A 13,138-nucleotide genomic window follows, 5' to 3' on the forward strand; every position below is an offset into this window, starting at 1 on the left:
TCCAAAGTACTGTGGTCACAAATTCCTTAAACCATTTAGGTCTTACATTTGACAGACAAAAAATGTAAACTCTCCTTATATCTTCTCCTACCTTCACTTATGGTACATATTAATTACTGGAACTTACAAATTTTTCTTCAGAGTTACATTACCAGCAACTAAACAGCATTTCTCTTGCAGGATATTGCAGCATATCGTGCTAAGAGCAAGAGTGACGCAGGAAAAAAGGGCCCTGGTAGGCCTGCAGGATCCAAGAAGAAAGCAGAACCAGAAGAGGAGGAGGAGGAGGAAGAGGATGATGAAGAGGAGGAGGAAGATGAGGATGAGGAATAAATGAATGTTTTGCTGTAAAGATTTATGCTCAAAATCCAATATTTTGCTAAGAATGTGAACTCAAGTGCAGCTCATTGTTAGCTTCAGTATAAAAATCTGTACAGAATTGTGTATAGGTAATGTGGTTCTTTGTAGGGAGACCTATATTTTTAATGTAAGTAGTAGCCAAGGGCTGCTACAGTTCTGTTTTAAAACAAAGAAGAAAAAGTTGTGGAATGTTTCTGCATATTTAATGGTTTTGTTGAAATTCAGTGACTGATAGCCARGTGTTTCTTTTTAGCAAAGTAAAACAAAGGAGGTAGCTTAATAGCTGATCTTATATTTTGTAGTATATTTGCATTGTATTACTTTTTTTAACAATTTTGTAATAAAATGATGTACATGATTCTTGTTGCATTCTTAATGTTTCTTAGGGCCTGTGTACTCTTTAAGTGTGAACCTGTACATGATGGATRCGCTGAACAGGGCTATTGCTGTTCTGACAAAATTGGTAAATCTTGGTCTTAAATCTTGGCATGAATATGTAGCCAGGACTTTAGCCCTCTTTTTCCCCCTCAATTACCATAGTTCTATTCTACATTACATTTAGTTGCAATTGATATTTTCCTTACACTAGCATTTGGTTTTATCACCTTCTGAGTGAAGTATTTTGTTGATACTTATTTCTAGACTGTAATACTTTGACTGCTTCAGTTGTTTCCTTTCAAAACTAAGGTGTCAAAGTTCAGTCTTACTTTAAAATATTTTAGTTGACAAGGGATAAATCCTAGGAACTCTTCCAGAGCTCAGGTTCAGTGGCCTTGTCCATATCAGGATAGGAAAGACAGGCACGGTTAGAGACAGGTCTTTCTAGATGTTCTTTACTCCCTTTTCTCCCCTGGCCCCCTGTGTTAGTAATTCCTTTTAAAACACAGCTAGAGAAGAACAGCATGAAAAGTGTTGGAATGTTATCTCCTTACATACCAACAGTTAAATTCCTGCAAAAAACAGATGAGGTATTTTTAAAGAACATGTGCTGCTGATAAATTACTGTTGGTGCAGAATGTGACCAGTCACAGTTATTTCTTGGTCTTTAGAAGCCTTTTGTTTTTGTTCAACATTAGTATTCACATTTGAAAGTATTAATGTAGATAAGGCATTGGCAAATGGGAATTTGAAGATCCTACAGCTTAAATAATAGTTTCAGTTTAATAGTAATTGAGGTAAATGCTAGATAACAGACTTGCCCTTGGAAACTCAATACTGAAAAACATTGAATGCTCAGAGTTTAAGTACTATAAATGYCAATTTTCCAACCTAAAAAAGATTCTGTATTGTCTGTTAAAAGTTCTTAAAAAAGTTTGATTGCAATCACTATACATGTCTAAGAAAAAAAATGATTTCAGCACTGTAAGAGTAATGTTAGTAGAGGCTAGAGTAGGCTATAGATAATAGTGTAATACTTCCTGAAATAAATGAACCTTGACTAAAGCATTTCATGTTTTCCCAAAAGCATGAAAGTAAGGTAACGGTAAAGATGATTCAAGATTTTTTTTTCTAGTGAAGCAGGATACCAGTTCTTCTCTCCGTAAAGCACAAAGTTGTTTTTCCCTGTTTTTCTGTATGCCCCCCATTTATCTCCAATGAGATACTTAAAATAGTATCAGAAAGATTTAGATTTACTGCTGTTACACATTGGACTTAACAGAGATGCTCAATGTATGTAGGATAAATATTTCCATTTGCACAAGCTCAGATTTGGAGAAGCTTCAGGCATGAAATGGAAGTGAGAGGCAGTTCTGAGTGCTGGACATCCAGCACTTGAGAACATTTTTCTGGTAGAGATTTAGCAGTCCTAGAGAACAGTTTATCCTTACCCCAAAAATTCTGGGTAGAGACAATTACTTTTCATAATAGGCATCTGAGATTATGTTGGTCTCACTTATTTTCAACGCCATAGTCTGTTGTCCAGATTTTCCTGTAGAAACTTACTCCACTGTCACTTCCCCCTGAATTCTCAGGTTCTCTTCCTCAATAGTACCAGTGATGCTTTATTTCTGATTTCATTTAAATACATAATCTTTTGCAGTGGGCAGTAGCATCAGAGTAAATTGACTAGTTGATTATCTGAAATGCTTTTTATTCTTCTGCTCTAGTGCTTTGTAACAAAATGCACTCCTTCAGGTATCCTAAAAAGCCCTAAACGTTACAAGATCATTTTAAATGTTGTGCCAAAATAAGAACATACCTTGAGGTAAGTCAGAATAAATCAAGGAGTTCCTCTAATATTTTCCTCAGTGAGATTACAAATGACTTCTGGGTCCAATTCCATGTTAGCATTAATTGGCTAATTTAGATACAACACAACTTCTGCATAAACCAGAACAGAACTGTKTCCTGTTGCCACTCTGTTGTCCCCTGTCCTAAAGATACTCTATGAAAACCCATCTGTGGTTTTTCTCTTGTTTATGATCTCATTTACAAACATTTCCTGGCTGCTGCAGATCTTCATTGCAAAAAATAGCCTATTGTACTGCTCTGTTTGCCTGACCCACATCATTACGCAGATCATTTTGTGTAAAACAGCACACAATATCAGCATGAGCTGCAGCAATCCTCTGCAGCGAGCTGATCTAACGACTGAGAATGATGTGGTGACTAAACATAATTAGTGTTTTTTTTAAATAGTAATAATTTGCCCTCTCAGTAAGAATATTGAATACAGATTAAAGACAAATGGAAATGAGTAAGTGGAAATTACTGCTTTCAAATAAAGCTTTAAAAAGTGTGGTATGCTCAGATCAGAAGGTTCAGATAATGTCCATCTGTGAATATGGAAAGAACAAGCACTGGAAAGCACTAGCAAGTGATCAAAGTATAAAAGGAATGTGCAGAAAAGATAACGCCATAGTAGAAAAGCTAAATTAGCTTTTCACATCCATGTTCAACATAGAGGATCTTAGGAAACTGCAGTCACTGAAAGTTTTTTTCTGGAGATGAATTGGGACATTGGTCTCAAATGAAAACTAAACAAGGCATCAAAAACAGTTGCAGGCATCAAGGAGTCTGCTCACAAACATTGCACTGGAGGTTCAGTGTAAACACATGACACTCAATACAGTAGACTAAGACAACCAAAACTGGGCAGATATAGATGAAAAGCAGGTATCATCAGACAAATGTAGGAAAATATTCCTTATACTGTTGGAGTTATTTCTAAACCAGTAAAACAATACTGTAACAGCCTAGATGCAGAAATGTGTGGCAGAGGAAAACAGGATCAGAGCAACTTATGAGAACAGATTAATAACTGATTTCAAACACATCAGGACCAGGAAGCCTACCAGACAGTCCATTGGGGCAATAAATGATTAATAAATGAATAACATACAAATAAAACAATGCTCAGAAAAGATACAAGGGGGAAAAGGTATGTGTGGGGGGCTTTTAAAATTTTGTTGAGAAGCTTCAGGAAGTTCTCCTGACAACTTTTTAAGGGCTGGGGGAGAGAATGAACGGTGGAGCATCTGTCTCAAATCCAAGTAGAAAAGGTTTTGAAACAAACTGACAGGACAGATGGTATTCATCCCCGAGTTCTAAAGAAACTGAAGGATGAAATGGCTAAACTCTTAACTGTAGTTTATAATTTTTCACTTAAAACTGTCCTAGTACTAGAGGAACAGAAGGTGATAAATATGACATCAGCTTTTAGAAAGCATTCATTGGAGATACAGGGTATTTCAGACCAGCTAAGTCCATACAGCAAGCTGGTAGAAACCATAGTACAGACGAGACTTTCTGGACAAATGGCTAAATTGSTCTTTCTGTTTCCTAAGAGGCAGTTCCACAGATCTGTAAGAATTTGTTGATTAAAAAAAAAAAATCAGTGAACATGAAGATATGGGAGATCAGGTTGATCTGGTCTGTTTGGTATCTGCAGCACTCTTTGTAAAAGAAACAGAACTGTCATGAAATAAGAGGGAAGGCCTTGTATAGGTAGCTGGTTAAAAATAAAGGAATAAAATAAGAATTAGTCATCATTTTTTTCAGTGTGGAAAAAACACTTTAGGATTGGGGAGGGGTTAGGGCTAGTAAGACTATTGAATATATTCATAAGTTATCTGGAAAAAAGTGGTGAATGGTGCTGCAATGAAGATSAAGGCTAACAGTGAAGAACTGCAAAGCCAGTTTACAGCCTGAATCACAGAACCACAGAATGGCTGAGGTTGGATGGGACCTCTGGAGATCATCTAGTCCAACACCGCTGCTCAAGCAGAGTCACCTAGAGCACACGTTGCTATCTATGGGCCTCCAACTAGATTGCGTCACTGACCACAACCCTMTGAGCTCTGCCTTTCAGACAGTTCTCAATCCACCTCACTGTCCACTCATCTAGCCCGCACTTCCTGAGCTTATCTAGGAGGATGTTATGAGAGACAGTGTCAAAAGCCTTGCTGAAGTCAAGGTACACAACGTCCACTGCTCTCCCCTCATCTACCCAGCCAGTCATTCCATCATAGAAGGCTATCAGGTTGGTTAAGCAGGATTTCCCCTTGTTGAATCCATGCTGGCTACTCCCGATCACCTTCTTTTCCTCCACCTGCTTAGAGATGACATCCAAGAGGAGCTGTTCCATCACTTTTCCAGGGATGGAGGTAAGGCTGGCGGGTCTGTAGTTGTCTGGGTCCTCCTTCTTGCCCTCTTTGAAGAYTGGAGTGATGTTAGKTTTTTTCCAGTCCTCAGGCACCTCTCCTGTTCTTCRTGGCCTTTCAAACATGATGGAGAGTGGCCTAGCAATATCATCTACAAGCTCGCTCAGCACTTTTAAATGCATCCCATCAGGGCCCATGGATTTCTGAGTGTCAAGTTTGCTTAAATGATCTCTAACCCAATCCTCCTTGACCAAGGGAAAGTCTTTCATAATGTCTGTCCTTCAATAGAGTTGAAGGGATGGTATTTGTGTGRACAAGCTTAAAGAGCAGAGTCAAATGACTTCTCATAGAAAAGGACTTGAAAGATCCTTCTAAAAATATGTTGTGATGACAGTGCTGCCAACTTGAAACTAGCTCAAGTCCAGTATCTGGGCCCAACACTAACTTAGCACTAACTGCACCTTTAGGAGTTACAGTCTTTAACAAGACTGTATTCGCTCCGGGAAATCTCTCCATTTTAAGAGAGGTTATATCTGCACTCCTATTTCCACTCCAGAGCCATCAACCAACATAGAAGGCCTACTTCAAACAGGACTTACACATTTTCAYCCAAAGATTGTATTTTAACAACCACCTGGGCATGCTGCCTCCTTGATTAACACACACTGTTCCTAGTAGCCTTTTCAAGAAATGTGAAACACCATCTCTCCTTTAATTTCTCCCTTCTCCATCCAGGACCTCTCAGATTCTGAGCTGGAGGTCTGCTGTTGCCATYGCACACATATTAGGCATTAGAGTTTAGGGCTATTTAATAAAGGTTACTGCTATGCTGCCTCTCCCACCTTTCTGCTCCTTTCTCGTGAGACCACATTTCTTTTGCACAAGTGACAGTGCTAATTCCCCGCCAAGTCATTTCACGTGGGAGCCCACCTGAGGAAGCTCTGCTTTCAGACTCCGCAATTGCATTCCTGAGGCCCGCRGGACCTGCCTAGCCTTAACTTCGCCTTACCTGCGCTCCGGTTTGGAAGCGACATGGTTATTGTCACTACAGAAATCACATTTCTCTTCAGTGAAGTACCTTCTTGGTAAGGAACAGAAGGGCTCTAACAGGCACGCATACCTTTTCCTCTTGGGTGTTTGAATAGCTCTAAATCCCTCTTGCAGCCTTTGATCCTTGTCATCTTAGTGTACCTGTTAACTGAAGGAATTTGCGTTTTTCATCAGTCAGTTAAGATCCATCAGACCATGAGCTATGTCACTGCCTTGCCAAAGGCTGTCTCCATCCACACCGTTCTTCAGCAAGGCCACAGAACAGTGTGACATTGTGAAAAAGCTGAAGGCTGTGCAGTTTTTTTAAAAAACAAAACAAAACAAAAAAAATCAGGACCCACATTACACTGCATCTGAGACTACCTAATTAGTTTCTTGTCACGAAGACATGGGCTACAGTCTGAAGATTAAAAACCATGTTACTAACCATTAACTGGGTTAATGAGATACGTAATCCACATGAACAAACAGCTCTTCCCGCTTTCGCCGTGCTCCACACCTTGGTTAACACAGCAGCAGCAGCCGTGTGCGGGGGCACTCGACCCGGAGGCTCCCCCCCAGAGAGCATGGGGACAAGGTGGCTCCAGGCTCTGGGGTTTGCGTAGAGTCTATGCGCTTTTTTCCTTTGGCCTAAGTGAGGCGCACTCACCTGAAGTTCTCAATAACTTATCACTTTGTCCCTCCAGACTTCAAGGAGTCACTCCATACACAGCCAAGCTACCGAACGCACCACTCCCAGGCTACAGGACTTCAGGGGAGACCTGTAAGGTAAGTAAAATCAACAGCCAGGGGACTGAAGACTGGCAACCAGTTCTGGCTTTCCCAGACAGTAAATATTAGCCTGGAAGATAACCACTGWCACTGCTGAGAGATTACTCTCATAAATGTAGTATTAGCTAACTTTTCGGAACAGAGCAAGAAGTAATATTCCCTGTCTTGTAATAGCAAGAAGAAAGAACTRTCAGAGACAGAAATACTGCTAATCTGTTTTTCCTAATCTGTTCCTCTTCACCTATTACAATCAGCGGATCCAAGTTCACAAGCAGGGAACAAACAGTAAATGCTTTAACAAGAACCAGTTTGTGTTTAATGGTGTAAAAAACTTTTCTACATGTTCAGAAGTTCCCCTTCTTATTAAGCCTCTGTGGGTCTTGCACAATTCAACCTTCTTTAACCTGAAGGGAGAACTGTGCTTCATGTATTGCAAAACCTAACAAAGAACATCCTCCATGTTTTGTTGTTGTTCTTTTTTTTTTTTTTTTTTTTTTTTTTTTGTAAAAAGTCTCTCTTGTAGATCAGAGATGGGTAAAAAATTCTTACATCCTTGCCATGGTGTAACATAGGTACAAGGCCTCTTAGTCTAGTTTCAAGAGCAGTACTTGATCCTGGCTTTTGGCTTTACAGACTGCCATTTGAAGGAAGATATATAGGTAGTAAAAAGTAGTAAAGGACTGTGGCTGACAGGAGGGAAAGAGAAGGAACTGATTTATAGGATGGCACCAATGCTTACAGGGTCCTGGTACCGCGGGAAGTGTGCCGTTTGCACTCCTGGTGCCAGGAGCTCGGCTAATGAGGAAACCTGTCTTCAGAGAGGTTGGTATAGAGACCTCCTCCTGCCGCCTTCCTGCCAGAAGCTGTTTCAGTGCATTGAAGGGCATTCCTTAYGTGGACTGGCCGGCACTGTAACCCTGCTGATTTGCCAAAGGAGCTTTTTGAAATCTAAACACAAAAAAGTGCATTGATGTTTGGGGAAACATGCATTTGTTTATGCAAACATATCGACTAAGGTAAACTGTAAGTTAAAACACTACCAGCTGTTCTTCGGTTCTACTTTAGAAATCATTGTCAGGTTCATTTCCTGCGAGCAAAATAAATTTTATCCAATTAGATCAGGGCAGAATCCAAATGCATCCACATGGCACCTCTCAGTYGAAATTCTGTTTTTCGTATTACTGAAAAAACCCTCAGCCCCCACAGGTATGATAAAAGGAACCTAAATAAAAAGTAAAAATAAAATATTTTAATGTTTGTAAGTATGTAACATTGAAGTTGTCTAAATTTAGAGATAAAAGATTCCTATAAAGATCCATGTTTATTCTGTAAAAGTATAGTAAACCCAAAAATTCAAATATTTTATTTATTTCACCTAAAAAACAAGCAACCCATAAGTAAGATATACATAGGATTCTCAGATTTATCCCTAATAAATTTTTAAAGATTTATACAATTTCTACAGAAACAGTGTATCAAAATCTGCATAAATCAAATTTATAAAATATGTAGAAATGCATAGTGATATTATCATCAACTTACAAAGCAAGAATATGGGAGTTATTTTTTCCAAGCAGGCTAGAGTAGGAAAAAGTCATTACAGCAACAGCTTCTTATGATCTCATGTTTTGTAAGGTTTTCAGTCTCACATACAGATTCATATTCACATACAGCATCAGCTTTTAATGAATTGCACAAAATACCCATTTAAAACGCACACCCGCACAATTTATGTGCCACCTTTCTCTTATGCATAGTAATATGATTAAATTAATCTACCCAACACACATAAAAGGAGTCAGTTTTCATACACACATGGAACAAGTACCGACACACACCCTTATTTTCCTTTTTCCAGTTTCTCCCTCCTTTATTTTCTATTTGCCATACCTCTTAAAGGATAGATAAGAAACTAGGTTTAGAAGAAACTAGGAAAGATCTCAAACCAACATATCAGTGCAGACAGCCCTATAAAGATCAAACTCTGTCACCAGATATGATACATAACCATTGTTAAAGTCAATGGAAGCTGCATGCAATGCTATTCTAGATTTCAGGGGAATACTCAGTCTTATTTAAGTGTGACATGTTATAGACRTAACTCTTACTAAATCAGTACACTCTGATGTCATCAATATTTAACAGTCACAGTATCTTGAATAAGGAAGGGAGGATAAGTCATTTCTCCTTCACGTCTGTTCAGTTCAGAGTAAATATTTATACCCTTACAGGAGTTCCCACTACAAACTCCCATTCAAAACATTTTTAGCAACTGCTTCTTTACATTCCACTTTGTACACTATAGCACCAAGCGGCTTGTATGTTGTGTTCATAATCCTTCAGGAAAAATTTTCAGTGAAAAAAAGAAAAATTAACATGAACAGATGTAGCTTCAGGATTCCTTCTTAGCAAGTCTAAATCTGGAATCCAAACTAGTTTACAGACGACCTTTTAAAGAAGTATGCACATGTGTTAATGAGCTATGTTATTTTTTTTCCAATTAAAAGTTTCAGTTCAGCTCTAAGTGAATTCCATTTAAAATAACTACAAATGAAGAATTTAATTATTTCTAAATTTTATGTAATTGTGCAGCTTTTTTTTTTCCAAAGTATATAAGGCATGATATARACAAGTAAATTAGCGCTTATAAATTTTTAACTGGAATTGAGAGGGTGCTTGCTTTCATCAAAATGTACCACATAGTGCTACGCTTTCCACTAAGCTCTTCCTTGCACTATAAAAAAGCAGTTAGTTACCTCAGCGGTGTCAAATATACCAAATGCAAGGAACAGATACAGGGGCGACATCCCCAAATTCAGATTCTAATGAAGCTGGAGCATCTGCAGCCAAGGGGCACATGAGAATTTCTGGGTACATTTTTCTGTGGTCTGTGCTTCAGCTTACCAATAAGCAGTAAGTACAGCAGCCAAACCAGCAATAAAAATTTCTCTTAGGTAACACAGGGGTGGTACAGTTGATCCCTACCAAGGTCACAGCTCAAAAAAAAAAAAATCCACTGTATAATTTTCCAACAAATGCTGTTCTTGTAAAATAGAGAAATGAAAGAGGCACTAAATATGTTGAAATTCACTTTTCAAAAAAGCAGCATGACTGTGAGAGAAGGCCACCCTGGCTAATAACCTGTGGCAGTGCTTAGTAAGATGTAAAATTAAATAAAAATATACAACAGGTTGATAATCACCAAGTTCTGTGAAAGTCTGGTTACTCCAACCTTTTCAAGTGTGTGTAAAAAAACTGCCTTCAGACCCCTGAGTGTAATCCCAAAGAAGACGACGACGCTTTTAACTATGTTCCTGTGAAACATAGCTAACAGCACATTAATTTACCAACATCTTGAAACAAAAAGATGTAAACATCTACAGAGTTTAAGGTAAAGCAGTTTTGTAAACATTAACTGCAGATGATAATGTTATTGTAATAATCACAGTTCATCTATGTCCTTCATTCAAATCAGGAGGCTCGCAGCTTTACAGAGTTAAGAGTTGCAGCAGTTTTCAGGCTATTTTCAGTCCTGTACAAATTAATGTGTCAGTAGGTAGGCTTTTGTTTGTCTACACACTAAGAATGTTGTTCATTTCCCATTTTTGCGTTGCTTTACTGGAGTCACACTCTGAAATAAAGACTTGATGTAGGACCTCTGAACGATCCAAGCACTTCCCTGATGGAATATGAGTAAATCTGTGCAGATTCTGGAAAACAAAACCACCGGGAACATGTATTTTTTTTTTCTTCACAACTTTAATATAGTTATTTACTGTTACAGAAACAGGTTTCAGGGTCCCTGTGGAAAGATCAGTTCTACACTCACTATATTACCGGTTAAACCTAGATTTTCACATCCTATTATGAAATGTTTGATGTATTTATTCACTTGAAATAGCTCACATTTCTCTGTGGAAACATACTGCTAAGAAAATAAGCATAACTGTCTAAAACACTTCCAGCATTTTCACCCTGTAACAAAATAGAAGAGTAAGTCTTGAGGGCATCTCTGGGAGAAATGCCTTCACTGGGAAGATCTTCCTTTGGTTAGCTCTCACATACAGTAACCATAACTTCTTCACTAGAAGAAACACTCATGCCCTGTGCACTGCAACATAGGGAGTGCCAAATTTCTATTTGCGTGGTTACTGCACGCACTTGGTTGTCCTTTTCCTTACCTCCCCCCCCCCCCCCCCTTTTTTTTTCTTTTTGGAAACCATCATTGTTTTGCTCTACAGCCTAGGCTGTGCCCACTGGATTTCCTTATAACTTGAAGTAATAAGCAAGCAATTACATAACATGATACCACCAAGGAGGAAATGGATCTTCTTGCATAAAAGAAACACTCAGAGAAGAGCCAAGTAATGTACTGCGATGAACTAGGAAGGCTGGAAAAATAACAAGTGCTATATATTTTTCTGATGTTAAAGCAAGAGTCAGCAGACACTGAAACACTGCTTATTGATTTTTAAATTTTGCATTTAAAGATTTTTGTCTGTCTGAGCAGCACAAGAAAGCCGAGTGGAAACAACATTCTGCCACTCAAGCTCTYGCAGCTCTGTGCAAGCATCACAGAAGGTGGGCTGCTTAAAGGGTAACTAATGGATTTCCCTGCACGCAGCAATGCCTGCACCCTTCAGAGAAACACAGCCCAGGTAACCAGCTAATGAACTAATAAATATCCGTTATTCTAGACATACTGAAGAAAACATCCCCAACAGGGTTTTCTTAGACACAGACRAAATTATATGTGGATGTATCCAAGGATAACATCACCCTTAGACTACTCTTTTTTTCTTTTTTTTTTTAAGAGAGAACCAGAAATAGAGACCTTAATCTAATACTTACCAAACAGACTGTACCAGCCTGACACGTACACCACCCAACATTCCAAGTCTTTATTACAAATACATAGATTTTGCAATAGCGTTATAATGATCCCACGCCCATAATTCACAACAGAACACGTTTGCTTAGAGAACGGTTAATGAACAGGAAAAAGAAATACTGAGGCAGGCAAAGACAACACAAAAAGGCAACTGAGAAGTAAAGCCATGCTTTGCTATTCCTTTATAAGGCTTAAAACATCCATCTCTACAAGAGAGAAGCAMTGCAATTTAGACATCCCAAAATTAGATACAGTATTGCTCCTAGCTGCTAAAAGCACATCAACTTTTAAAGTCATTTTCTCATAGCACCCATTTTAGGGAGAACTTTCTTGTTCACACCAGTAGAAAGGTTGATGGCACAAAAATCTTTTACAAACTCTGYTGCTGGTAGTGGACCACCTCTGTGCTTCCCCTGAGAGAAGTGCTAACTCTTAACCCACCTGTGGCTGCACATGTAGCCTCACAAGATTTTCTTTAAAGATTTTTCCTACAGAATACAGAAAGCACCAACAGAAGCATCTTTTCCTAGGGGAAGTTCTTCTAGTAAGCAAAGGACAGCAAAGTAAGGATTTCCGAGAACCTGTCATTAACAATTTGSTCTACTTAGTTCAGTTTACCTTGTCATAGCTGTCTATTTTCAGATGCATGTGGAATAATAATACTAAATGTTTCCAAATGTGTCTGCTACATACCTTGAAGTATTGCCAATCTTTGTACTCATTCAGATTACAGTGTGTAATCATAATTTTGGATCCATCTGGTCCTCTAGTCAAGCACTGATCATACTGCATGAGTTGATTAGCTTCATTGATTCGGAAAAGCTAACAGAAAAAAAGATGACAGTTTTTTATAGCTGACTCCGTAAAATAAGTACAATTTTTAGAAACATTGAAAACACCAAAGAAACTGCATCATTCAAAATATCCTCTGGTGTTATTACACCTAGTTTTAAGGAGGACTCCTTATTTTAGGTATCATAAGGCATTCTATTCTTACTGTCAGACACTCAGTTTTACAGATGACTTTCCATTTGGATTTAGAAGGCTAAGAAACTTACCAAACAAGACAAAAATGATAAAAATAGAGGGATCCTTTTTGGGAGACCTCTAGAAGTATTTGATTAAAAGCCTTGGTATGGTTTGACAGCTAATTAACCCACTGCCTTTGTAAAGGTCTGGTAGCAAGTCTTTTGCCCTGGCCAGTATTTTCATATGAATATGTCATATGAAGACAGTAAAACTTTGATATTTTATACACAGAAGAAATCAAACTAATACATGCAAATGCAAACCAATTCTCTTAGCTACTTCTTATGAAATAGTTGTCTAAGGAATTTCTGAGGTAACATATACAGAAGAGGTATTTTAGTGGATGTTTGCTTAAAACCAAAGATGCATTTCCAGAGGCTCAATTAAGAATTATCTAAAGTTTTTTTTTTTTTTTTTTTTTTTTTTTTTTTTT

At 38.2% G+C, this 13,138-nt stretch overlaps 2 protein-coding genes across 3 annotated transcripts in view; one reads left to right on the plus strand and one right to left on the minus strand.

Annotated features, from left to right (window-relative positions):
- HMGB2 (high mobility group box 2) overlaps positions 1-718 on the plus strand; it is a 2,280-nt gene extending 1,562 nt beyond the window's left edge. For both annotated transcript variants that reach the window (XM_085311413.1, XM_085311412.1), the window contains exon 5: positions 181-718. In XM_085311413.1, coding sequence (XP_085167539.1) covers positions 181-333 — 153 coding nt within the window. In that variant the 3' untranslated portion in view covers positions 334-718. The remainder of the gene's footprint in view (positions 1-180) is intronic.
- A 9,067-nt stretch (positions 719-9,785) lies between these two features.
- GALNT7 (polypeptide N-acetylgalactosaminyltransferase 7) overlaps positions 9,786-13,138 on the minus strand; it is a 42,087-nt gene continuing 38,734 nt past the window's right edge. Inside the window, exons 11-12 of the mRNA XM_085311320.1 lie at positions 12,370-12,498; positions 9,786-10,495 (exon numbers count right to left, since the gene is read on the minus strand). Of these exons, the coding sequence (XP_085167446.1) occupies positions 10,358-10,495; positions 12,370-12,498 (267 nt within the window). The 3' untranslated portion in view covers positions 9,786-10,357. The remainder of the gene's footprint in view (positions 10,496-12,369; positions 12,499-13,138) is intronic.

The sequence above is a fragment of the Rhea americana genome, unplaced genomic scaffold (assembly GCF_003343005.1).
Source record: "Rhea americana isolate MKP2758 unplaced genomic scaffold, rheAme1 scaffold_34, whole genome shotgun sequence".
Lineage (NCBI taxonomy): Eukaryota > Metazoa > Chordata > Aves > Rheiformes > Rheidae > Rhea > Rhea americana.